General features: G+C 41.0%; 1 protein-coding gene across 1 annotated transcript in view; it reads left to right on the top strand.

The window, feature by feature from the left end:
- Positions 1-26,906, top strand: part of JARID2 (jumonji and AT-rich interaction domain containing 2) — a 203,457-nt gene that overhangs the window by 135,995 nt on the left and 40,556 nt on the right. Inside the window, exons 4-5 of the mRNA XM_042836095.1 lie at positions 7,423-7,592; positions 20,034-20,210. Of these exons, the coding sequence (XP_042692029.1) occupies positions 7,423-7,592; positions 20,034-20,210 (347 nt within the window). The remainder of the gene's footprint in view (positions 1-7,422; positions 7,593-20,033; positions 20,211-26,906) is intronic.

Below are 26,906 nucleotides of genomic sequence, written 5' to 3'. Positions count from 1 at the left end.
GTTAGGTTCCCATGTGAACTAGTAAATTTGAAGGCTTAACCTGGGTGGTTTTATGCAACTAGCAATGTGGTTGCAGTGTAATCACAGCTTGAATTACAACCCATAGCACAGTCAAAGATTAAAATGCCTGTGCCTGTATTCTTAGAGCAGAAATGAAGCTACTAAATTTTAAGAACCACTGCAGGACAAAGGAAGGGTGGCACCACCTGTCTCTGGTGTTCACAAGGATCTCTTCTGCCATCTATTGCCATATACAGTTCACCACATGCCTACGTGGAGGAGAGAACATTCTCGTCCAATCTAGGTGAGACTCAGCCTTTCTCCAAGTGCTGGAAGTTGGGCTGGAAGCATCTCGTCATTGACGTGCTTGAAGGTAGATGTGTGGTTTCATAATCACACTGGACCTAAGTTACGCCTCAGTAACTCAGAGTGCCATTTTAACATGAGCATGGTGAGAGCTTGTAACCTTGTGTAGTGTGTGGCAGCTATTCAGATTGCTTTTATAACCATGGATGGTTCTCACATCAGGGCCCAGCTGCAAACAGTTGTGTCAGTAGATGAGAGGAGGCCTGGGCTCCTGGAGAAGGACTGCAAGCTTGACTAACCGTGGTCTCCCATTTTGGGGTTGCTTCTTGCTCCTCTTTGCTTCCGTGTGCCCTGAGGGTCTACAGAGGGAACTCAAATTCACGCTGGCAAATTGTACTGTTATGTCACGGTGCCATCAAAAATTCCTGGCCACTGTGGATGTTTAAGGAAAAAACCCTTGTGAATTTAGTACCCAGTGTGATTCGTCCCTTGAAAGGTTATCTGGACCTCCTAAACACCTGAACTGCCTGAATCCAGAGCTGCAAAGTGTCAGTTACTTCTTTGTTAACATAGTGGAGAGTGGTTAAGAGTTTCCAGAAACTTCTAATACCTCCCTCTTTGCCGTTTGCTTCAGTGATTAGCAGCCAGCTGTTTCACTTGCTTTAGCAGGAATACTTACATACAGTAAGTGAGGCAGTTTTGGAGACTGCAAATATCTTGTTGTGCTCAATGAGCATGGTCAGGAAAAATATATAATTCCAGAATTAATGATTATTTGAGCAGTATTTAACATACATTTAGGTTGTCAGCTGTACTTCGATGTAGTGATTGAGCATGTGGGTTAGTTCGATTACCATTCATTAAATGTCATTCCCAAGCACCTTTTTGTTACTTGAAGGAGTGGAGATTCTCAGACACCAACTGTTTCCCATTTGGGAGGAAAAAAAGAAAAAAAAAAAGGAGTCACCAAAAGAAAATGAGTATTTATTCAATGTGGCTGAAGTTTTAGATCAAGAAGTGTTGTCTATGGAATGTTTTCTGTAAAGCTCCATAATGAAGGACTGAGTGGAGGTGTTCTTCGTGTTTTATGGTGGTTTGTTGTCTTGAGGTTTTAAGGCTGTCTTAGAATCGTGGTATTAATTTAGGCTCAATTAAAAAAAAAAAAAAATTAGACCAGAGAAAGTTGAGAAGATTAAGTGAGTAAAGGACTCAATAAAAGTCATTTCTGAAAAAAAATTTTGTGTTCAAGTATACTGAACTTTCTTTACATTCCTAAAAAGTTAACCCAGGCTCTTCTAACCCAACAAATGGATGAAGGATTACATTGTCTCTTATCTGGTTAGACAGGTCTCAGTTGTGTCTTGGATTGCCTGGTCTTGGAAGTCATTTTGAAGTAGTCAGGCAGTGTCTTTATGCTTTACATGGGTTACCTGCACTTATGTGGACAGGTGCAAACAATTGTTTTAGCTCCTAATTCCTTCTTAATGCAAACAGATGGAGAAAGAGAAAAAGGCATAATCTCCATTTCCATTGCCCTGAACTTGCTGAGCAAGATATGGTATTGGAAGGACAATAGATACCATTGATATGGGCAGAAAATACTACCCAAGAAGTTAGAGGAATGTGGGAGAAGGAATGCATTTCAAAGCCCTTCTTTGTTTTCCAGCTTTCTCCTCCTGGTGTAATGTTGTGTATTCACAGAACTTTGCCTGAAGTCATAAACCAGGGCACAGTAGAGAGAATGCATGCAGGTAGAAACACTGCTTTGCTAGAGGTAAGCACTGGTCTCAAGTATGCTTCAGGGAGAGCCAAGAAGATCTTCTTGTAGTCTGTGTGCAATTTTTTGGGTTGTTTTTACACTTAATCTGATTTTTTTTCAGTGTTTCTTTCCACAACTTGGTTTGAATTCTGGAGTCCTGTTCTCATGGAGATTTTCTCCGAAGCTGTTTGTGGTGAATGTCTTAGGCTTATCCTTGGGAATGGAAGGGCAAAATGTAATTTGGCCATGCTTCCTTCTGGCACATGGTCAGAATAGGTCATAATTTCTCCCTTGTCCAGTAAGAATGGTGCCTCCAGCATCTAGTTTTCTCATGCTCACCTTGGGCTTGCCTTGAAGTGTCTACCACTAGGTTGATTTTTGTTAAGCTGGAAATTAAACACTTGAAAATAATTTGATGTGCAGTGGGCATCTGGCTATTAAAGCTTAAATTGACTTATTTTTAATGGGAGCTGAACATATCTTAAAAGATCACACTTCAGTATTTGTTTACGTTGTTAAAGTTGTACACATGAAAAAATCTTTGCAGGCGCAGTTTGCATGGTTGAGTGTCACGATGTGCAGTGCTGTTAAAGTAAATGTGTTGTTTATGTTTATTATGACGAAAGCAGAAGATGGTGAACTCAAAGCAGGATATTCAAATTGTTGGGAATAAGTAAAAGATACAGAAAAATGCTTTGGTAGGTCAGCAGAAGTGGGAACTGAAAAGCCTCACAGAGGAATAATAAAGAAGCCAAGCTTTCTGCATGTCACTGCAGGATGTATTGCAGTAAGGTGTGTTGCCTCAATATCTATTCCTAGGTCAGGCAGTGATCCTGTATTCTAACAGCATTCGGTGAAAACTGGTACGAGCCTGTTGCCACTTATTTCTAGTAGCCACTTTAATGTAACAAAATTACATATGTACAAATACTTGCCTTGCAATTGCTCTGCAGAGAAACAGCAGAAGCAACTAAAAGTAACCAAATGTTGATTCTGTTTTCAGAAAGACGCAGAGTCCTTAGTCTTAGCTTGCAAGCTGCTCCCTTGCAGTTCAAAAAGTGGAAAACATACCTGCATCAAGAAGGGAGATGTGAATTAATCTTGAAATGGTAACACTCAAGCTACCATTCCTTTAGTGTTTGGAAATGTAACTCTAGTGGTGCTCTGAAAAAGAAAAAAGGACATAAACATCAGGGTACAATGAAGATAAAAATGAAGTTCAAAGAATAAGCTAAAGGTTATGAGATGAAATAGCAAGCAAACATTGCAGCAGATCACAGGCAGGAAGTTTTATGAAAATCTGCATGTTACTAGAGAGAGATTGGAGAATATTTGAAAAAGATAAAGTTTGTTTTGCAGTTTTTTGCCAGTTGAGATGCCTAGGTATGCAAAGTGCTTCTCAACTCCTAAATTTGCCTTAAATAGAGCGATGTGAGTACATGTGTTAACAGTTGAAATGTACGTGTTGCCATACAGTTCTTCACTCTGTATGTTTTACAGTCCCTATGCTTTGCTTTCACTTAGGAGTTACAGAGTAATAAACGGAAGACAGTGGAAGATTTTTGTACAGATTTAGTTGCACATCTACTATATGATAACTTAATATGTTTTGTAGCTAGCACAGCATGCACACTATCTAGAGTATTAATATTTAGTAAATATATTAACAGACTGGCATTACCAACCTGTAATTTGCAAAGAAAAGCCTGCCTTTCTACAGTTGGTGTTTTCTTACTAAATACGCCTGCGTGCTGAAGAAATGGTGCTGGGAGCTTCTATTTTAAAAGATGTTTCTGAAGTATTTTTAGCTAATGCAAACTGTAATGTTTGGATTATAAATAACATCTTTTGCTTAAATCGTTCAACAAAAATAAATTCAGCATAGAAAAACTTCAAAAAGTGTGTTTCACGCTGCAGAGAGATGATTTTTAGACTAGCCTGAGTTGGTGCACTGGGGATATTTTTGCTGTGCAGCTTTAGTCTCGAGCTGTAATTTGCAGTCTCAGTCCTAAATAATAGGTTATGTAGAGAAGCACACCAATGGGAAGTGGAGACTTTCTCAGACAGAAGATTTTTTGAATTTCATGTCATGGGTAGGTGTTTAAGGTCTGTCAAAAATAGTACAAGGAAAACAACTTTCTGTTGGGAGAAGGTGAATTACCATTTATTTTTAAATAGTTTAGATATTTCTGGCTGTTTGGATGGTGTTTGCATGGTGTTTAGATGTGGTATTGAGCTTTTCCCACATCGTTTTCCTTCTTGCATAGCTGCTCTGTTTGAATGTTTGCAAGCCTTATATAGCATATACCCTTTAGATGAGGACAGGGAGAGCAATTTATTTTGAGGAAGGAAACGTGGTTGTTGTTACTCTTTTTTCTGCTTGTGCCAATCTGTCCCCTGCTGCCTGGTGTGTGCTAAGTAGGCGATTCCAGCAGGCTCTGATGTCTTAACAAGTGAAGAGTGAAACCACACTGTTATGTTATGCCCTTATCATATGCAAAAAGTCTTTCTGAGCCCTTCTGTCCCTCCATTACCTTCTCTGCCCGGCTCAGAGCACTGCAGCCCGTGAGGCCTCATCTGATGGAAGCCTAGCGGAGGGCCTGGCCTCCTCTTTTGGCACAGTTTCACACTTAGATTGGATTAAATGCAACATGAAATCGTACCCGAAATAATTGGTTTTATGCTTCTAGAGGTTTTCATGGAGTAATATCAGGTTGTTAAGATGCATACATTCCTTTACAAGGACCCATGTTTTGAAGTGTGTGTGTGTGTGTGTGTGTGTGTGTGTGTGTGTGTGTTCCCCTTTGCTGGTCCACCATGGAAACTGGCCATCTTCACACAGATCTGGATCGAAAGCTGCTTGATGGCATGAAGGTGGAAGCCTGTGGAGGAAATATACATAAAGCAGGAGTTATTGCAGAAACCTTGAGGGTATGGCAGCTGTAAGAGAGTGCCTTCATTTGCTTGCTTTTATAAATTGAATTGCTAATGCTGATTGTTGGGATGTTAAGAAGAAGCTCGTGTTTGGAAGTGACAGGCCTGTTTCTGGGGATCTGGTGGGTGAAAGCCAACTGTGAAGAAGTATGGTGTACATCAGCAGCGGTGCTCCACGTTTGTCTGCAGGAGAGGAAACATCTCTGACACGTTTGATCATATGGTAACAAGTCTCCGCAGCCTCCCCAGGAAACGGCAAAAGTTCGTGTCCGCAGCCTGGAATGAGGCTGGGGAAAGGCCTGGCTTTCCAGCTGTCGGCACTGAGCTGAAGGACCCGCGCTGGAGCGTGGAGGGTGGTGAAAAGTGGCTGTCCCTAATCCCTTTCCACTGCTCCAGGGACCGGTAACTGGGATGCTACAGACAGGCCTTGCCAGGCCTTGCTGCAGAGGTTTGATTCTAAACCATGAAACAGGCTTATAGCTTGCTTTCTGAGGGGCTGCAGAGTCCTCCTTGCTGCTTGGCTGTGATCACATTGCACTGCAGCAGGTAGTTTCCGAGAAACATTTGGCTGACCCGGCCACTGGGCTGTGTATGCTTTTAACAGCCCAGCCAGAACACCGTGGCTGTTGGGAAAAGTTGCTCCGCAGATGACAGCAGGGATCTCACTTGCTGACCTTTTTATAGTCTGCTTTTTTGGCTAGAGAGGGTATGTTTTGTGCGGAACAGAAGCCAGCACAAAGCATTTCTCTCTGGCCACATGTGTGGTTTTGCTGATAGAAATGTAGTTGGTTGGAATTAAAATCTCATACATCCAGTACAAGAGTATTCTTGGAGGAACAGTGCTTTGCAATGCAAGTGGAGTAATTTGGGGGGGGTGTAGGTAGGTCTATATAAGATCTCCATTCTGGAAAGATAATTGTTCTTAAATAATAGGAAATGTATCTGTAGTCTTTTAGTTCCAGTTCACAGATTATAAGCACTATATTAAAAATATGTATATATAAACACCATAATATACCTGCTGTTAAGGAGTGACCTGTAAATAGTAAGAGTCGCTGTGAGGATTGGGTAGGGATTTTTTTGTTGTTATCTGAGAGGGGAGTGAATCCTGAGGACACAGACAATTTCATGTGCAGCTCAGGGAGAAAATTGCTGAATGCTGCTTTTCTTCTCCACTGTCATTAGGAGATGCATATAAACATTGCTAGGACAAAATTGAGGAAGTTTAAAATATACTTTCAGACCTACCCAGCAACTTTAGCGTAATATCTGTAAAAAAGAAGTTTACCAATTACGTGTTTCTTCCATGCTGAATGATAACTGTGCATTCACTGTCTCATATCTGCAGTGGAATGACAAGACCTGGCTTTTTCTTCAGTGTTATTTGATACGTGTTTAAGTTCTACATTATGTAAATATGCTGCTATTAGGGAAGAAAATGACATAAAATTGCATCCTTTCTCAATGAGGTTTTAAGTTCTTTCAGGAGCTTCTCTCCTTTTTGAAGCTGTAATAGCGATCATAATTAGAGTCCCAGTTGCTTAAGTGAGAAATTAGCATGTTCTTAAATGCTGAGCTGAGTCAAGTTCCTGGCGAGACCCCCTCCGGGTATCTGTCCTGCCCCAGAGCGCATTCCCTAATACCAATTTGTGTTCCAGACGTATTAAAGAAAATCATATTCATTGCCACCTAGTAGTTAATCAGAGCCTTCAGATAGGCTTGAAATAATTTGCAGTCTGACTGCCAAAACCACTTGCTTCTGTTCATTTCCCATAATCGTACGTACGGTCACGCTCTAAAACTTAGCAGAGTGTGTCAGGCCGTTGCCCAGTACCAGGACTGGAACAAATTCAGTCTGTGCGTGTCCCTCATCATTATGAATTTGTCACAAACACTTAATAACCACACCTCAGCCCTCCTTGGTCTTTCAAGCTGGAATGAAAATCTAATGGCTTCTGCCTGATATTTTCACAATCAAAAATGCATTTCCCTAAAGGTTTTGCTTTGTTTTCGCAGGTCTGGGCACAAATACAGATACCACGTATATTAATATGTATTCTTATTATCTGAATAAGATGCTAACAGATTGGAATAAATGAAGAATTTTAATGAGGCTAAAATACATCTCCTTTTAGATCGATTAATTGTGATTTAAAAAGAACACCCAAATAACAAGAGGCAAAGAAAACTTTAACACTTAAAAAAAATGTGCGAGAAAATATTCTGAACATATGAAATAGTACTCTCAGATTTTATAATCAAGATGTTGCCTTTCTGGTTTTGTGAGAACCACAATCCACGGTTATGTATGCTGTTTGTAGGAGATGGATTCTGTCTCTCTTTATTTAAACTGATTTTGATGCTCTGATGTCTCTCCTGCAAGTTCTGCCTAACGTGCTTCTGATGTGCTCTTGTTTCCACAGGCCAAGGCTGCAAGCACAAAGGAAGTTTGCTCAGTCCCAGCCAAACAGTCCCAGCACAACTCCAATAAAGATAGTGGAACCGTTGTTACCCCCTCCCGCCACTCAGATTTCTGACCTCTCCAAAAGGAAGCCCAAGACAGAAGATTTTCTTACTTTCCTCTGTCTTCGAGGTAGGACTCTTCGAGGTAGGACACAAGCAGCAGCTTGTGGGTACAATCTCATTCAAAGAATCAGCAGCAGTGCCACGTGCTGCATAGCAGCTATACAAACATCCTGGTGTTGTGCTCTATATATTTATACATATATATAATATATTACGTGCATTTCATCTCCTGCAATTTGAGTGTATCTGGAGGAGCATTCAAGTTCATGGTTGTAAAGACCGGAAAACAAGGCTGGTAATAGTGCAAAAGGGAATTCTTTTAATTTTTAGCACTCTGTTACCTTGAATGGATTTTCCTCTAGCTCTCTTAAATTCTCCCCACCCTCATTTGACTGTAAACTGAAGAAGTACTTAACTTTACCAAGTAATTATTCCTGCAGTGTGAGAAATCTGGTTGGAAATTCTGCTTTTCTGCCAATTTGCTGTCTTTGCTGTTCAATCTGGGTGATGCTTTTCATCTGATGGAGGATGGAAGTATTGCCATTGTTCTTAACCATAAATGCCCTAAAAGCTGGATTGTTACCATGGTAATAATTAAAACATGCTAACTGTTCCACTGTGCAAACCTAGTGACGACAAGGTATCTGAAGTTGTACTGAGAGATATCCCACTTTCCCAGCTAATTTCATAGCAGTTGCCTAGGCTAGCTAGCTGGAGCTGTATAGTGCCATTACAGGTGTGTGCAAGCTTGCATGGCGGAGTTGGGGGTCATTTTTGTTGGGACTCTTCTTGCCCCTGTGCCCCAAGTCATGTCCTGAAGACAGTGTCTTTCATTTAAACCATAACTGTTATGTTGGATCTTGTAGTGTTTCTGTTTTGGCAGGTGCCCTCCGTTCCCTATAGTTTAGTTGCTGCTCTGTCCTTGAAATGCTGGCGTGATACCTCTTGCTGTTATTTTGTTGTGAAAGCAAAAAGGGTGAAGGGATCTGCATTTATTACAGATAGAGCTTGTCTGCAGAAGTCTTCCCTAAGGGCTTGAATCCTTCAAAACTAGTTGCTCCCACTTGTGTTTCTGTGTTTAAGCTACTGTTTCTAGTTCTAAGGTCTGTGTTGTGCCTTCTAACAGCACTGGTCAACACCACCTGTAGTTTTTTCTTTTTGCCAAGGCTGTCTTGCTGTAATGCAGAATGGATTTCTTTTTCTTTTTTTTTTCTGTTTGTTTGTTTGTTTATTCAGTGAGGTATTCGAGTTGTAGCATCTTTAGGGTAGTAACTAATTTAGACTCTGGTCTAAAATGAAGCCTCCTTCCTGCTGGGAAGGAGTGTTTGTTTAAAGGATTGCAAGGAGTAGAATTTAACAGAGTTTAAAGTAGCATCACAGTCCTCTGAAATTTAATCTGTGGAAATGTATTTCTAATTTAGTCTGCTGTGAGGTTGATCGGTCTGTTGGCAGCATGTCACTGCTGTGATCTGGGCCAACTGCCACAGTTGTTGGTGGGAAAATTCAGAAGGGTGTGTGTGTGTATGAGCACACATGGCTGCATTCACACGCTTGTTTCCACTGCTTGCTAACTAAGCATGTGTTATTTATAGCTTTGAAGGCACTTGCACTTATAAAAAGGCAACCTAAGTGGGGATGTGACTTATCTCCGTTTTCATTTCCTACTGTCTCTTAGTGTTCTGCTCTTACAGTGGAAACACAAAGCATGGGTACTTTTGTCCTATTTCAGTGCTTCATTCAGAAGGTGTGGGGTTTTTTTTTATTTTAATCAGTGGCTGTTTAGCTCTTGCACCTGTAATTTTCTTCTTTGTTATTCATCTGTAGAATAATTGATGTTTTGTACTGTCAATTAAGGACTCGCAATTCATTCTAATTTCTTTGGTAAGCAGAAGTACTTGTATATTTCAGACAACACAGACATTCAGTCGCTAAGATCCCAATTATAATTATGTTAAAAACCAGGAGAGAAAATCAGCACCAGGAGTGCCACACGTGGCATGTTCTTTATCTGGTTAAAGAGGCTGAAGAAAACCAGAAAGAGTGTTCCAGCACTCACAGTGTAGCTCCATCCCCCATTGTACAAAGGCTGTGGAGAACTAGCAAAAGATGGGGAGAAATCTTAGACATGTGGTACCAGAATTCATTTCTCTGGAGAAGCAAAGGCTGTAACTTGGAGGGACAGGGAGTGTGGTGGTTGAGATTGGTGTTAGCTTCTGTTTCTGAACTGTTGTGTCTCCTGAGGCAGTGCTGGCTGCTTGAAATTCTGCAGACAGTGGGCACTCTTGATGTCCCTGTTGTAATAAAGCCAATGGAAGCTGCTCCTTCATATGCTTGTGGGAAGTTCATGCAGCAGCCCACTGTAGTTCCAGAAGGGACAAGCAAGTAGCCTCCAAGGACATTGGCCAGCTTGTTTTGGTGGTGCTCTTCCAGCGATACCTGGTGAATTTGGAGAAAGAACATCTTGCTTAGACTTTGCTTCAGAAAAGCTTGTGTTTTTTTCAAAAGGGATTCCTTTGTTTTTCAACCTACTGCCACGTTTTCATTGAAATGCTGAGGAGTTCTGAATTCCTTGCATTGCCACAGGCCACGTGGTTATTCTGTGCAGCCCTGGCAGTGTGCATTTGTGTGAAGTGAGACAGAGGCACCTGGAAATGTGCCACATCACTCACGAATTCATGGTGATAAGATGCAAGTTCAGATCCTTGGAAATAATTGTAGTAGTGGTATGATGCCATTCAGTGAATCTTCATATTTGTGTGAATATGTATAATTTTTTAAATCAGGGCTCTGAGGTCCTATTCCTCCTCATCATGGTCAATATGTTCATGGCCAAAGCTTTGCTCTGGTGAGAGAGTGTTCGTCAGGACCAGTGGGGAAGCAGGTCTGTGGTCACATATCTCAGCTTATACCACCACACCCAGCAGCAGTGTCACAGCATGGTGTAAATTTGTGGCACCGCATCAGGTTGTACTTTCATTTTCCATTTCTAAACAGAGAAGTGTAAAAATTGCAGCCACAACTGGAAGTTCACTCTTCAGTACTATGTGGGGTTTACTTCGAGCAGCAGCAACTGAATTCTGTGCAGTGGAGCAGGACTTTCATGCCATGGTTTGGAAACACGGCCCCTTATGTGTGCAAGCTCCAGTATTTAGGAAGAAGAATCCCATTTAACTGGGTTCCAACTATGTGTCAGAGAATCTAATGCTCCATGGCACTTCTGTTTATGTATGTATTTATTTATTTATAGTGTCCTGTAATTTCAAAGGGAGGTAATTTAACCAAGATGACCTGCTTGATTTCATTATCAAGAATACTAGGGGCTTTAAACATATTTTTAATTAGAGATTGTTTTTTGAACCTTCAATTTGACAATGCAGTGTGCTGATTACTTCTTATAAGGTAAGCAGGGTAAAATGAAAAGCTGTACCAGCTGATGAGTATCTGTGCACCCAGGAATACATTTAGCTGACCAGATTTGGCAAGCCCCACCTTCTCTGAATGATTTTAAAGCCTTCCTCCTTTTTCATTTTCATGTATTTTTCAATTGTGACCTAGAATTTCCAGCACAAGAAGGAAGGGAATAGCGCAGATATCTCTGAAGTGTTTGTCTGCAGTGTTCTTATCTTTAAATAGCTTGTTTGAAGGAGCCTGTGTGCCCTTTGCCAGAGGCTTAATTAGTATCTTTCAGCAGTGCGTGTAGATACCGGCATGTCATCTGCATGCTGACACACAGCACCATTCACTTTTACTTTTTTGTTGTTGTTTTTTGCTTCTGATCAAACTTTTCTTAATAGCTTCCTTTACAGTGCATTTAAGTTGCCTCTATTCTCCATAGTCATTTACAGTTTTAAAATATTGCAATTTGAGTAATACAGAGCTAAAAAGGGGAAGAGAAGGATGTCCCCCTGAGAAATGGATCCTTGGCAAAAGGTGATAACAGGCTATGATTAGGAGCCTACATTTTTAAAAGTTTTCCCATGATCAATTTTCTAATTAAGTCAGGCCTCTGGGACCTACATGCTAGAGAATTTCAGGGATTCCTAAATAAGGATAATTTAATTGAGATCTCACAAATTGAGTTTTCAGACTATTTTAACTGAAAAACATGTGACTGTTCCTTGAGTACTGCAATGATTTAACAACATGATGATTTATTACTATTGGGCAAAACCAAAATAGAAAACTTTACTAGCAGCATGCTTGTCCAAACTTCAGAAACCAGGAACTTAATCTCATTGATGCAGTCCTATTGCAATTTGTTCTTAGAAACCTTGTCTTTCTCTCTTTTTTTTTAACCACCTTGTTTAGGAGGTAAGCTTAGGGACCATAGATCCAATATTGTCTCTCCTGTCTTGTTTTCATGCATTGCCTCCATTGAGCAGCCTCTGGGGCTTTTTTAGGTACCCTTCCAGAATTAGATGGGATAATGGGTGGATGCAAGTCAGGTGCCACCATGGCAGGCCTGCATGTCTGCTCAGGGATTGGGAAGAGGAAAGTTTCCAAAATACATCCTTGGTGCCCTTGTGAGTCAAAGGCTGCAGCATCAGTAGCCATTATTTGAAGCATCAACATTCAGAGGCAGCACACTACAACCTTGTAGTCGTGTTCATCAGGTTGGGATAAGCACAGTAAACAGCACAGGCATTTGATTGGGATGAAAGCAATGCAGTGAAATGCTGACACTGTCCAAAAATATAAGGCTTTAAAGGCTTTGCAGTCTAGGCTAGTTTTTATAATTCCAAAGTAATAGTATAACATAAAGGTTTAGGATGATTGGCTTTAAATGCTGGAGGAAGACATTTTATAGGTTTTGAGTTGTTAAATCATATCATGCTTGAGACTGAAATTTTAGGATGCACTGAAAATGCAAGCATAAGCTCTGGTGTGTAGAGTCCTCATTGCACAAAGCACTTAATAAAAACAAGATTGCATTTGGTGTCTGTAATCTCACTATTTTGAAGTTCTATTTTAAGGTTGGGGTAGCATTGAAACGTGAAAGATCCCTTCTGTGTGTGGGATAAAAGATGCATCAAACATGCAACCGTTTAGTCTGCTTATGAAGTGTGTTGTTCCCGTAGTGATTTAGGACATGAGGAATTTAATCAGGGCAGGCATGGAGCGGGTGCTCTGTGAAGCAGAAGGTACACAGAGGCTTTTCTTTGCTAGGGTGGGAGCACCACTGCAAGGCTGTCCCTCCAGCTGTGCTGCAGTGGTGTACATCTTGGCTGACCCAGGAGGTTAAGGAGCTGGAAGGGTTACTGGAGGCACAGTGGAGCAGCCTGCATGTGCTGCAGCAGGACCAGTGCCTTCTCTGGCTCCTCCTGGTTTGAGATCCTTTTCTGATGTTAATGATTCCTGTATTTACTCCTGCAAAAAGCCACAGGATGAAATTAGCTTGTTGAAATGGGAGACTAATCTTGTGGTTTGGTCTTTGTGTTTGCCAGAGACTTCCTCTGAGTCTCCAGGCAAGCTGCTTAGCTCTTCTGTAAAAGGAGGATAACATTTAACTCTGTGTAGAGGTATTGGCGGAGCTGGATGTTGATTATGAGTAAGGTACCGACATAAAACCCGAGTTCTGTGGTTGCAGAAACCACGCTTCAAATCCTCAGGGCCCACAGTTCATAGCCAGGTGGGTAAATTTGTGTATTTTGGCAAAGGGGATTCCTGCCCTTCCTTCCCACCAGCAGTGAGTGCACATGGTTCGGCAAGCTGCGACCCTGTGGGAAGGTTCAGTGCTCCCCAAGAGGTGAGTTTCGTGCAAGTGATGGGGCTGAGGATCTCTAGGGATTGAAAAATAGCTTGGTAGTTCTTTTTGGAATGTCAACACAGTGATTGGGAATGTACAGACGTGTCATGTTTGTGGTGGAGAGGTTCATAAAGTCAGGGGCTCAAGTGTTTGTGGGAAGAATTGGTTTTTAGATTTGCCTTCATAGCCAGCCAGATGTGTGGAGGTATATTGCTTTGAGATTGTCGTGTTCTGCTTTGAAGTTGTCAGAGATGAATTGTAGATGTGAGAAGCGCTCTACTTGTTTTTTATTATTCAGTAGCCTGTCACTCTGGTGTGTGTTTTGTTAACTTTGGAAAGTGAACCTTTTATTTGTCTCCTGAAAATTCACGTGTTCCCCTCCCCTTATTGTATTTCCCTAAGAATGAAACCATTTGCTTTTGATTTTGGATTTAGCTCTACTGCTCTGAAGAACAGACCCAGAAGAAAATGGGCTTTATGTCATTACAGTGGCCATTACGTTGCCCATAACACTAAGCATTCAGTGATTTGTGCAGCGGCTCGGCAGACACGCTCTGAATTGTTTGTTTACGAGCTCTGTTTTGTTTCTGTGCTTGAGATGGCCTTTTCCTCCCTCTTGTTCAGGCACCTCGGAGCTCCCTCTGGGACTGTTCCTGCAGGTGGAGTGAGATAAGTGAGATACAATTGCTCTTTACTATAGAGTTTATGTAGTTCATTCTCTTTAAGCCTCGCTCTGTAAAATGGCCATAAAGTGTGGGCATAAATTACATTTATTCGCACTTCGGGGTCTTTACGGTGTCCTGTCATAAGGATGTATAATAAATGAGAATCAGGCCCTAAATTTGAAGCACTGAGATGGCAGAACATCGGAGAGTTTGGGAGGCAAGGTTTTTCCACCTGCGTACAGCCCCAAATGGGGCTGTGTGTCAGAGGGAAAGCCAAACCTCTGGTCACAGCCTGTGGAGCTTGGCATGCACCATGTTTGTCAGGGCAGGCTTTAGTCCCTCATACCTTGACCTGCCTGGTGCTTAAATCATTCTGATGGCTTGAATAGCTGTAAGAGTTTTCCAAAGCACATCTGGGTTATGTTTAATTGCTGGGAGAAAAAAAATGGAAGAGTTGGAGAGAGAGCTGGTGTAAATAATTCAGGGAGAAGAATCCTCCCTGAATTTTACAGAAACCACAGCCCAAATTGTAGAGAAGGCTCTTGGATTGGGAGGATTTTTGTTGTGGTTGTAACATACCACGGTTTGAATCTTGTCCAGATGAAAACATTTGGTTTGTACTTCAGTAAATATTGCAGAAAAGCTGCCAGCTAATTCTGAAGAGTAATGAAATAGTGCTTTTGGCAAAGCACATGCACTTTCCGTACTTCTGATTCCAGTCTTCCGTTCCAGATCTGGAGTTTTTAGTATGTTTTGCTAGTCCAAGACAAAAGTTAATGTAGTTTAACAAGAAACAAAACATACAGTAATTTAGGAGGACAAATTACACATTGTCAAATTAAAAAAAAAATAAAGAAAAAAAGACCTCAGTCAAATAAAGTGTTTGAAAAAGAGAACAGTTTATTCTGTTAATCAGGCAGTTGTTGCTGAGTTCAATGCATCTCACATACAGGTTGTGCCTGCTGTTAGTAGCAGGCTTGCATTTTGCACATGCAGATAGTAGCACCTTTCCCAGAAGGCTTCTAAAAGCAGCACTGTGACTTAAAAATCTGTATTTTGCTTTGTACTTATTGTTGTACAAGAATCAAATTGTTGTAGCAGAGGACACAATAGATTTGTCAACCTTTCATATCCATTAGGCAACGTTTTGTGTATAGTTGCAGTAATTGTTTTTCCTATATAGTTAGGTTTTCTTTTGTGTTGCACTCACACAATAGAAGAGGAGAGAAAAATACTGGAGAGAATTTCAATAACGAAACTGCAGATACATGCAGAAATAGTTGCCAACAATACTTCAAAACTCATTTTTTAAATAACTGAATATCCTCCCTTTTTATTATTTAATAACAATTCATAGTTCATTGTAACCCTGATGAGTGAATTGAAAAAAGAAAAATCACCATGGATGATGTTCTCTACATTTCTCACACGCAATGGTATCCCGCCACACCAGGGGTGAATCTTGCTCTGGCACGTTGAGAGACGAGCACTTTGTTTGCTGGCTGAGCTTTTTGCATGGCTTACAGTCCGATGGCAGTTTGTTAGTCTTGCAGAGCCAGCTTTGGTGGCTTGGCCCTCCTTGCATTGGCGTTAGTGCTTTTGTACTCGGCTGTGAGATAACGCTGCCTCGTTTGTTACCCAAGGAAAGGTGGGTGGCACGTGTCCAGATCAGGCAGTGGGTGGATGGCAGTGTCCGATGGCTATTGCTGATAAATAAATGGTGTTCTTCCTGCTTTACTGTAGTTGTTGCTATTTAATGTCAGTCCTTCTCCCTGCATTTTCCTGTTCCCATTGCTTCAGCATCCTGCATCACCTGGTAGCTTCACCAGGAGATTATAAAAAGGAGGGGAATTAACTTTTTACTCAAGTAGACAGTGAAAGGATAAGGAGGAATGGTTTTAAGCTCAAGGAGGGAAGGTTTAGATTGAATGTTGGGGAAGTTCTTCACAGGGAGTGGTGAGGTGCTGGAACAGGCTGCCCAGAGAGGTGGTGGATTCTCTGTCCCTGGAGTTGCTCAAGACCAAGGTGGATTGAGCCCTGGGCAACCTGGCCTGTTACTGGATCTGGAAGTTGGTGGCCTTGCCTGAGGCAGGGGGGTTAGAACTTGATGATCCTTGGGGTCCCTTCCAACCCAAGCCATTCATGTGATTCTCTGATCCTCTCTTAGCATTTGTGCCCCACTGTTATTCTGCTCTGCTGCTCCATGCCCTTTCTTTTGGCTTAATTTTTCTGCCATGTTTTCTTTTTCCCACCAATCACACTGTAATAGCTTCAGCCAGTTCTTCAGTGACGGCATGTGCTTTTAGGCAAATACGGATGCAGAGCAGATCAAGTGTCTTGCAAAAAAGTGCAGTTAGAGACCGTGTGCCTAGACATCATCAAGACAAAATGTAAAACGTACGGCTCCTACAGGAGATTGGAAACATACTGTGTTTCATATTTTGTTTAATAACAGAGTGATATATTAAGCTACACGTTCAATAAGAAAAAGTGTGCATAGAAATTTTCCAAATCTTGAGAACTTTTAACATTACTTTGCCGTTACAGTATTTATTAATGGACTTTCATTTCCTTAGTCTGGGATTTTAATCTGAATTGGTTCCCTGATCTGATTCACCACATGGCCCCATAAAAAAAATTACTCTGACCAGCCAAGGTAGTGGCACAGGAGTGAAGAACAAGAGCCAGATGGGGTACATGCTCTCCGAGACCAATTCTGATGCCAAGAAAAATGTCTCAGCGCTCCTTGGAGGAAATTTCTTCTCAACTTATTTTTTAGATCTTTGTTTTCTAGATGACCACCAGGTTTATCCCATTTTCCAGACGCCTGTTGATACGAGTGAGGCTGAGGGTTCCTCACTTTCCCCAGGTGCTGAAGTGTTGGCTCCTGGCTCTCCGCTTTCATCCATTGCACTTCTTGTGGTAGCAGCTGCCTGCACAAACTGGAGACTCCCAGCACAGAAGGAGACTTGTAAAATGCAGTGCAGCTGCAGGTTCTCATAACTCTTTTGCAGATGTTCTGCTGTTTTCTTGGGGATGGAAAGTGAGGAAGTAGGCGTTGCATGTTTAGAGTTCCAAGACCTGACGTGCGCCAAATCCTGGGTGTAAATATCCACAGCACTGGAGCTCCTCTTTTTTTGCTCTTTGTAATCAATTCTGATGTTGCTCTTTAGATTGCTCCATGCAGGCTTTGAGAATTGTGCTTTGGTTCTGGAGAAGAGGAGATGGCTGTTGGTCTCTTCTGAAGTCTGTGTGCAGGACAAACACTGTTCTTAACTACAGGTGAAGACAGGCAGAATTTACAAGGAAGGGCCATATGTTTTATTAGACCAGCTGGTGGAGGTTTTTAAAAAAGGCACTTCTGAGTGCATTCTTTTCCAGATCTCCAATGGTTGTAGGCCTGCATGGCTACAATAACGCTACTTACTGTTGTTTATACAAGTTAGCCACTTTGAACAACAGCAGGCATTCCCTGCAGAGATGGCAACCGGTGCACATCCCTGTGCTAACTCAGAGAGGAAGTGGGATAGATAGGACAGGAATATTAATAAAGAAGGTGAGTGGTCACCTAGCTATGTGGTGATAAAGATAGTTTCAATATAAAAAGCATGCAAGAAAGCTTAAAGCTTTTAGAGTTTTGCAGTGTCTTCCATCCATAATGATGCTCAAATAGAACACAAATGCCTGAGACTAGTATTTTCTTTTCTTTTTCCTTTCTTTTCTGTTCAGCAAGTCAACTTTAATAAATCTGTAGGAAGAGCCTGGGGGAGGAGGAGGGGAGGCAATGACCTGGAGTGAACAGCAGCTTTTCTGAGGTCTCATATTGCAGAGTGCTTAGATCAGTAAAATGAAGACTAGCAGGGCTCTCTGGTGTTACTGGACGTTGCTAGTCTAATTTCTCTGCAAATGTTCTCTTCAAACAGTCCCAGCTGTCCAAGGAATGTAGTTTAGCTATTGTTGTTCACAGTTCTTGATTGGAAAGAATTACAAAATATTCTAGCTGAAGATGTATGTGCTGAGATTGCAACAATTGAATATCAGGAGCTAGGTAAAGTTTCCATCTCCTACACAGATTGGGTTAGACCTTTCTAAGCAGAATCACGTAGTACTGTACTTTATTCTCTACCTTCCCAAAATGAAATAAAAGAAGAAGAATGAAGATTGCTGTTGTAACAAAACATTTGTGTTGCAGATGATAATTTTTTTTTACTGGTTGCTGTTGAAAGCAGCTGTCCAAAGAGGCTTAGGGAAGTCTTAGGAAAGACAACGGAATAGACAGTGTCTCCCATTGAAGTGTCTCAGGAGGATGCAATTTCTGAAAGTATTTATATATCTAATTATAATAGATTTCGGTCTGTGTTTGAACCTAATTTTGAGAGATCCTCTCAGGAACTTTTATTGCTGTTGCTTGTTGATGTCTCACTGTGTTGGTAGTGTCAGACATTGGATCCTGATTACTACTGATGAACAACACGAACTTGCAAAGCTGGTAACTTCTGAATCTGCATCACAGACCTGGCTACTTACATGGAGGAAGGACAATTTATTTTTCAGGCAGCACCACCCCAATGCGACTGCCTTGTAGTCCTTTAGTGAGTTGCTGCTGAGATTAAAACTCAATCCTATAGAGGCTAGTATAGGGATTGAGAGCAGAGGTCTTCACTTGTGATCAATATCCATGTGGCTTTACTGCTATTAGCTCTGCCTTGTGGATAGCAGTGCCCCATTTCTGTGAATGCCAGGTGTGATCCCCTTGAAATAGCCACTGTGTGTCCCTCTGCAGCTCTGCCTGTTCCATCCTTCCTTGGGTCTTTCCTCTTATTTATTTGAAGCAGATGTTCCAGTGGATTAATTTTGTTAGCTGTTGGCAGTGGCAACACCAACCATTTGAAACCAAACAAAACACAGAATTGCTGTTTGAAAGAGCTTCAAGCCAAAAGTGATTGCTAAGGATGCAAATAGTCACTACCTTGTGTTAGTGTACCTTCTGTACCCAGCTGTCTTTTTCCTTTGTCTTTAGTTACAGGGGAATTTGAAGTGATGAGTCCTCCTACGCTTCTATAGATTTTCTATTTCTTCCCATTCTCAATTAAAAAAAAAAAAAAAAAAAAAGTCTTTCTGTGAGTAAGTAAGAGGCTCCTAGGATGCCTGCCCTGCCTGGAAGAGCTCACTGACATCTGGGATAAAGGAAAGTATTTGTTGGTTGTTGATAGACTTTATGCATTTTAAAATAGTGTCGTAAGTCACATAATGTGTCCTAGTGCAATTCTGGGAAGCCTGTACACTTGCACAACATGCAATTTTGTGCACGAGGTAGATTTAAATTACTATCTTGTGTCATTGTTAGACTTGTGGATCCTCGCTTATTTCTCGCTGTATTGAGTGATGTGTCTTTTTGCACAAACTAGGTGTGCTAGAGGAAACGTGTGAAGTAAGAGAGAGGTGAGAGGCAAGATCCTCATGAGGAGCACAGTGGAAATCAAGAGACCTTCCCTGTTTTCTGTCCTTTGCTAGGGACGTGCAAGGCAAATTCAAACTTCTCATTGTGTCAGTTTTTCTCTTTGTGTAAGACAGGACCAGAATATTGCAAAGCATTGTGCGCAATAGTAGAGGACTACAAAGCACTGTAAAGTTTAAATGCTAACATTTTATCGTATTAGGAACCTAAAAATATTACTGGGGTGCAGACTGGTTTGTAAATGCTCTTTTTTTCTTCTGTTTGGAAGGGCAGTAAACTTCTGCTTCATACATTACGACTTCGGTAAGGCACTTAAACCTGCACTTGAAATTGAGCATGCGCATTAGTCTTTTCTGAATACACCTATTAGTTAGGACTTGTAGCAAGACTGCTTGTCCAAAGTATGAATAGAATGTGCTTTTTTGAAGGGGAGAAACCTGCTTTTCAAGCACATATGTATTCTGCTGGTAGAAGCAAATAAATAAAAAAAGACTCCAGTTAGTCGTGTGCTACTTCCATTACATTTCATCTCTGGGTCCCTCTATCTTGCTGTGCATAGCACTCAAGTACAGTATGATCGAGCATGGTTCAGTAAGTGAATGCGATGATGCTAATGAGCCATTTATTTCTAATGATCAGGTTCTCCAGCCCTGCCCAGCAACATGGTATATTTTGGAAGCTCTCAGGATGACGAGGATGAAGAAGAGGAAGAGGAGGAGACAGAGGACACAAAAACAGCCACAAACAATGCTTCATCATCATGCCAGTCAACCCCCAGGAAAGGAAAGACGCATAAACAAGTTCCAAATGGGCAAGGTAGGTTCTAAATAGTGCTGTTCCCCATTGATTTGATTGATATTGATACCACAGTTGTAGTCGGTAAAGGGACTGCATTGCTGTTGGCAATGGAAGGTTTTTCTTGAAGTTATCTCTTTAGTTATTTCTTTGCAGATCAACAAAAACAGCATTCATTACAAGAACTTTCTGTCACAATGTCCTCCTATCGTGTCTTGATAAACGGATCAGTGTGTCACAGCATCACCTAGTGTAAAATGGCAGGCCTAAAAGCCGTGCTGAGTACTTTCTGAGTGCTTCCACCTCTTGCAAGAGCTATTGTATCGTAACAAGTCTATGCCCTGTTTGCCTGATGTCTTTTCAAAATGGATTCTGTGCTCCCTTTTCCCTTCCTCAGTATTAATTTTACCTTCAAAACCTTTCCTTCTGGTGACTGCTTGTTCACCTTCCTTCTCAGCAGCAGTATGGAAAGGTTTTTCTACAGGTTACTTTTTAAGAGGTGGTTGTGACCTGTGCCTTCTTTTTTTCCTTCTTTCCTGCTACTCTGTGCTCTGAAGAAGAGATGAATTGATCCCAATTACTTCATTATCTTGGTCCTCATCTCTGCTTTTCAAAAAGAAATTTTCTGTGAAGAAAGCCCTTGTTATATAAACCAGATTATTTTTCAAGACGATGTCTGAATCTGTTTTTTTATTGTTCATACTACCTCAAATACTCACTGTTTGTGGACTATTTTTGCAGAAGTGGAAAAGGATGTTACACCTAATAGTATTTCAGCTGTTATCTGTAGGCAGGCGCTTTAATGTTGTAAAAGCTATGGATCAAAACTTTGCACTTTGGATTGATTTTTATGTAAAACAAACAAAATAACAGCCACAAATTTCTGCATATAAAAAATGAGGTTGCATGTAAAAGAACTGCTGCCTTACCGTTTTAAATATGATATATTGTTACAAAAGGAGCTGATCATGTTCCTTGAGAATGTCCCAGATGGCAGCCACTTTGAAATTAGCTCAGAACCAGAGACACCTGAAATCTTAATTGGGGGTAAGTAAAGGCAAACTTAATGAGCCATCTAATGGATTCATAATCTTCATCAATGTAGATCAGACGGAGCATAGGTGAAGCTGCTACTTTAATACATGTGCAAAAGACCTTTATAAAATACATAGGAGACAATGTGAGATGTTTTGACAAAGGTGATGAAACAGGAATTCCCAGAGAAGGCAGCTGCTGCTGCTTCTTCATCATTGTCATTTCCTTATTTCTTTTTTTCATTCTTCTCCTTCTTTTTATTTTTTAATTAATATCTCCTTACCCGGGGGTATTCCCATTTTTCAGTGTCTGTTATTTTGGTTGACAGCCAATAGTATTTTTGTTTCCAGTGAATAAAGTAGGTTCTGGTTGATGTGTGTGTCTCTTTTAAATGAGACCACACACAAATGCAGAGCAGGGACGGGTGCACCAAATGAACTTAATCTAGCGTGAGAGTCTATTTTTAATGAATTAAAGTCTTTTGTTTTTAATGTCCAGTGCGTAGTTAAGTACTTTGGACCTGAAAATGCTAAGGATTTGCTATGACATACAACAACAAAGGTTCACAGCTTGATTAATGTCATTAGGCAGTGTCAAATGATTGAATTCTGCTAAACCAGGGCCAGAACAACTTTCCTGGGTGAAGTCATTTGTCAATATCCTCTTCTGACACCAATAGGGGATGTTACTAGGGTTGCACACCAGACTAGCCTGTTGAGCCACCTTTTGGACAGCTAACTAAATCGAAATTGCCAAAGTGTGAGTAAGAAGCCAATGTAACACATGGCATAGCTTGCTGCACAAGTTTGAGTAATTAGCTGAACTAACTTGACACCTTCCAAGCTTATTATTTAGGTTTATTTCAAGAATCAGATTGCTACTGTGCTGTTTCTTCCTCCTTTCTTAGCATTTCTAATGTGGTATACTTGTATCTAACCATTAAAAAGCAGTGTAAAATTCTTGGCAAGATAAATTTTTAACCACTACACACGGTCATCTGGAAAAGGAATATGTAGCAACATGCAAGACTTCTTTCATGCAATATATTACTGCAGGCAATGATAGCATTGCAGTTAAACGGTTTTTTAAGATACTACAGCAGTTGCCACAAGGGAAATTGCTAGAGCTGCACTCTTAAAAATTGGTTTCATGTCATTGCCAAATTCAACTGATTAGGCCAGGTCTGACATTTGTTAAGATAAGTTAGCAGATTAAGGCTTGGATGTCATTGCTGGTAGTTTCTGCCTTGGCTAGAAACTTGTATTAGTTCTGGGAAGATCTCTCTCATGCTGTGAGTTGTTTTACACCTAGCTGTTGGCTTGCTCTTCTCACAGCTGTCTTTTTCACCTTGCTTAAAACTACAGCAAGCATTTCTCAATAAGACAAGGAGAGAGCATTGGCTACAAACATTCAGTTTTTGTTCTCTTGTAATGTAGAATGAAATGTTTATTGCTTGCTCATAGATTTAAGCTAGATGTCATAGATTAATTCAGGTCAGAGAAGACCCCAGGAGGTCCTCTAGTCTTGTACACTAAAAGCCATCAGTAACTGTTTTGTCAAATTCAGCAATAACATTAGCAAAAGTTTGTGTCTTTATTTGTCCGTGTCTTTTGGAGAGGAGGAGAATGCTTTGGAAGCTTTCTAAAACTCAGTGTGCAATTTTGGTCCTAAGCAGAATGATTTTAATTGAGTTAGGATTTCTAGCAGGGTTAAAATGGTGAGAGGCCAGAAAGTAATCAGCTGAATCACTTGGTTTTCATATAGCTGCAGACTTCAAAAGGCTAGTTTCTCAGCTAAGAAACCATATGAGCATTTAATTGGAAGAGATAAATCCATCTTGCTGTTTCAGTATATTGAAGTGATATTAGAAGAGCTTTATGGAAAGCATGTCAAGGATGCATGTCTTTTTAAAGCACATAGTTCCCTTTTAACTTAAAACCTCCTAAGTTTGTGGTGAATTTCAAAATCAACATATGGAAAATTAGGAATGATGTGGTGCATATTGCAGCAGATAAAACAGTAGTACCAGTGATTGCTGTAGTTGCCTCTTGAGTGTGGGTGTTAGGAACCCCTGTAATTCCTTGTATTTAGAGCCAAGACGCCCAGTCACAGCATTCCTGTATGCTGCTCAGATGTTAATTCCCAGCTTGCCTTTTGTACCCATCTCAAAGAACCATCGGTCCATCTGAGCCTAGCTCACAGTTCTGTATGCTAGGAATTTGATGGAAGAGCCCAGGCAGCTGCATTGGCTTAATGTATTTTTTCTTCAGTATGGCCGCCAGGTGTGGGGAGAAATTTCTCAACCACAGCCTGGATGATGAGGCATCTTGCCAGCATGGAGGAGGAGATGGGAAGTCGTTGATCTATTAGAAAATTAATCTTCTCCTAACTAACCTGCAGGGAAAGCAGGTTCTCAGCAAATGAGCTACGCTTCAGTTCCCTGGGGTGGGGTACCATGGCTGAGCTGCAAATCCCTGCAGCTCAGAGGAAATTCCAAGTGTAGGTAAGAGGGTAGACGTGGCTCCCTATGACTTTAAAACTAGTTCTCTGAATTCCTTATGACTAAATAAATCCTACTTTGATTTCGCTCTGTGGCACAGCAGAAGGTTTTCTCCCCAGGCTCCTGAAGGAAAATGTTTGCAGGTGCCAAGTGTTTTGTTAGGCAGCCTGGGAAGTGGAGCTGGAAGATACGCTTGGGGATCTGTTGGGTTATCAATCCCATCGAAAGAGCAAAAGGGATAGGCATTGCTCCACTTGAAAGGAGTGGGAAGGGCTTGTGAACTGGAGATGGGCCTCAGGAGGAGCAATGGAGCAACATCTGCGGCACCAGTTGAGTAGACAACTTTGTCTAAAGGTTACAGTTCCTAAAATAAAAATCCTCAAGTAAGTTGATTGCAGGATTTGGTATTTTTGGCAGCTGTAGGGAATTTCAAAGGTTGAGAAAAGTATGCATTTGAGCCAGCTTACTGACTCCCCTGACCTGGGGGGTGGGGGTCAGGTTGGGGGTTCTTCACCAGAGGGTGGTCAGACCCTGGAACAGACTGCCCAGGGCAGTGGTCATAGCTGAAAGCTGGTTGTCCTTGTGGGTCTCCTCCTCAGGAGATATTCTATGATTTTATGGTTGTATTATTTAAATTCTTCTTGTACTTAGGAAAACAGTGTTAGTCATCATTGTCTGTAACCAGACCTCTTTGTGAATGAGTCTTGTTTATCCAGGGCAAGCGAGATTTTAGTGTGTCAGAAGGCCAACTGTGTCAGAAGCGATTACTGATCTGTGGTGTGTTTTGTTACTGGTCTGCGTGCCTTGTGCCTGAAATGAGCAGGGGGGAAAACTGTGAAGATGCCTTTTTTTCTTAGGCTCAGATTTCAAAACAGATCTGGCAGTAGTGCACAGTAAGCAGGCATCACTAGAAATATTATACTCCATTTTAGTGCTGTCTTCCTCGCTTACCAAAAATGCTGGAGAATGTTTCAGTTCTCAATTTGCAATGGATAATTTAGCAGAGAAATTTCCTTACATGTGCAATAGCAAAGACGATGCTGGAAAAATCACAGATACTATTTTTTTCTTATTTCAGGATATAGTTCAATGCACTGTTTGTACATCTTTGGTGTAAGTGGTAGATCTTTTACATACATTATTGTTTTAAAAAAAACCAACACGCATTAAAACCCAACCAACCAGACAGAAAAACCCTAAATTAGATATCTGTAGGTGAGTACGTAAGACAGAGTCTTAGACTCTTCAGCAAAATTACTCCCAGGGAGGTAAACATTTGGAAGAAAAATATTCTCTGCATCCAGCTAAAACGCAGAATGAGAAAATTTCAGGCGCAGTGCTACAATAGTTAATGGGTAGGCAATTATTTTGATGATTTACTGCCTTTTGTTGAAATACCATAGAACCAGTAATTGTTGCAATAAACATTTTGCACATTTAATTTTTCTGCAAAAATATGTAACATGAAAATTACCCGTTTTACAGTAATTTACATATTTAAAAATGCAAATCAGAAACAACACATTTGGGGATTTGCGGATTTTCAGTAGCTAGATGTATGACCTATGGAGAAGAATAGGGGAGCTGGATGTTACTCAAAAAAATTGGGTTGTTATCCTGGTGAGAGACTTGTGATAACAGATAGGCACTTCTTGTATGGACTTGCTGCTTAGCGAGTGACCCTTTCGATGTTGTTTGTGTCATAATGGTTAGGTGAGAGTAATGAATCTGTGCTAAGATGAGACACTTGGTATTGAATTTTTGCAAATGGTGGCGTGGTGTCTCATACCAATAATCCTCCTTGCAGTAGCCAGCGTGTTCCTGCCTGTGATGAGCATCGAGCTACGTTACTGATAGCGGCAAAAGGGAGTGCTGTGCCATCAGCCCCAGTTCTCCTGCTTGTCTTCTGGTTGCGTACAGCTAGGGAAATTTCATCGCCGAGTTGTCCGCCCACAAAGGGGTTAGGGCTTGGGAAGTGCTGAAACAGCTGTGCTGTGTGTTTTCATACCATGTAACACCAGCAGTGCTGTGATGTCCTTCTCCTGAAATATGCTTTTGCCATTGCCCATAAGTATATAGGTGTTGCTTGAGGAAGACAGTTCCTATCTCTGGAAATGGTTTATAGACCCAACGCTCAGGGAAAACAATTGACAGCATTAAAATATTCTGTTTTATGGAAGTAGAACACTGTTTCAGTTCCTGCGGGAGGAGAAAAGAATTATTGCCTGGGTCCTTTAAGGCAGTTCGAGAGCCACATAAATGTTTTCACAGTGACTTAAAACTGAATTAAAGCCAGAGCAAGAATGTTTTTGTACAGTAACGGATACTTAATGCCAGAAAGTTGATTAATATTACATCTCTTCTCAAACATAATCTGTGTAACAACATGAGGTTTGCATTGGAATAGCTGGCTCGGGTTCACAAAATTGGCAGGGCTCCCTCTTCTCCTTCTAAAAACAAAACTTTTCCCTTTCACTCTTCCCTCTTTGTTTTGGACAGTTTTATGAATGCTCAATCACTTGCTTTACGCAGCACAATCTATGCTATGTACAGTGTATGTATATGATCCTTGCCTTTATCTTCCAGAACACAAACATACAAACGTGATCATATATCAGTGCTCGGCTCTTCCTTATGCTTAGGCTAATGGAGAAACTTACAGTAGGAGTATCTGGTACAGGAATCAGCTCAAGGAGGGTTTGTGAGAGAAAGCTTTGCCCGTAGAGCAGGCAGTTGACTGAACTCAGCAGTAGCTCTGCTGTTTGAATAGTGAAAGCATGATTATTGTGCATACTATGAATGGACTTTGAATAGATGGCTGGGTATAGCCTATAAAAATATTTGTGCATGTATTTATTTCGGTGGATGCTTCAGAAAAATGCTGAAAATACAATAAATGTTTATTGCTTAGTGAGGTGTCAGTTCCCTTAGTAAATGCCAAGTTAATCTGCAGTAATTGAGCATGTCTGTGGCTTTACATGGTCAAACTTTTTCTTAGCTATCATTATAGCTGCACCTAGTTGCAGGCACAGTTTGCATTGACCGGTGCAGGGATTCTTTATCGTGACTTCAAATAAAGATACCTTGAAATCCCTGGATGGGATCCTGTGTGATTATTAGTGCCCTGAGTCCAGCTCCCCTGATGCAGAGGGAACTGTGCTTCATCCACCAGGGATCATGCT

This window comes from Centrocercus urophasianus, unplaced genomic scaffold, assembly GCF_019232065.1.
Source record: "Centrocercus urophasianus isolate 14NV4802_14NV808 unplaced genomic scaffold, USGS_Curo_1.0 seq_11, whole genome shotgun sequence".
Lineage (NCBI taxonomy): Eukaryota > Metazoa > Chordata > Aves > Galliformes > Phasianidae > Centrocercus > Centrocercus urophasianus.
The sequence above is the reverse complement of the archived record's forward strand: the minus strand, read 5'-3'. Positions and strand labels throughout refer to the sequence as shown.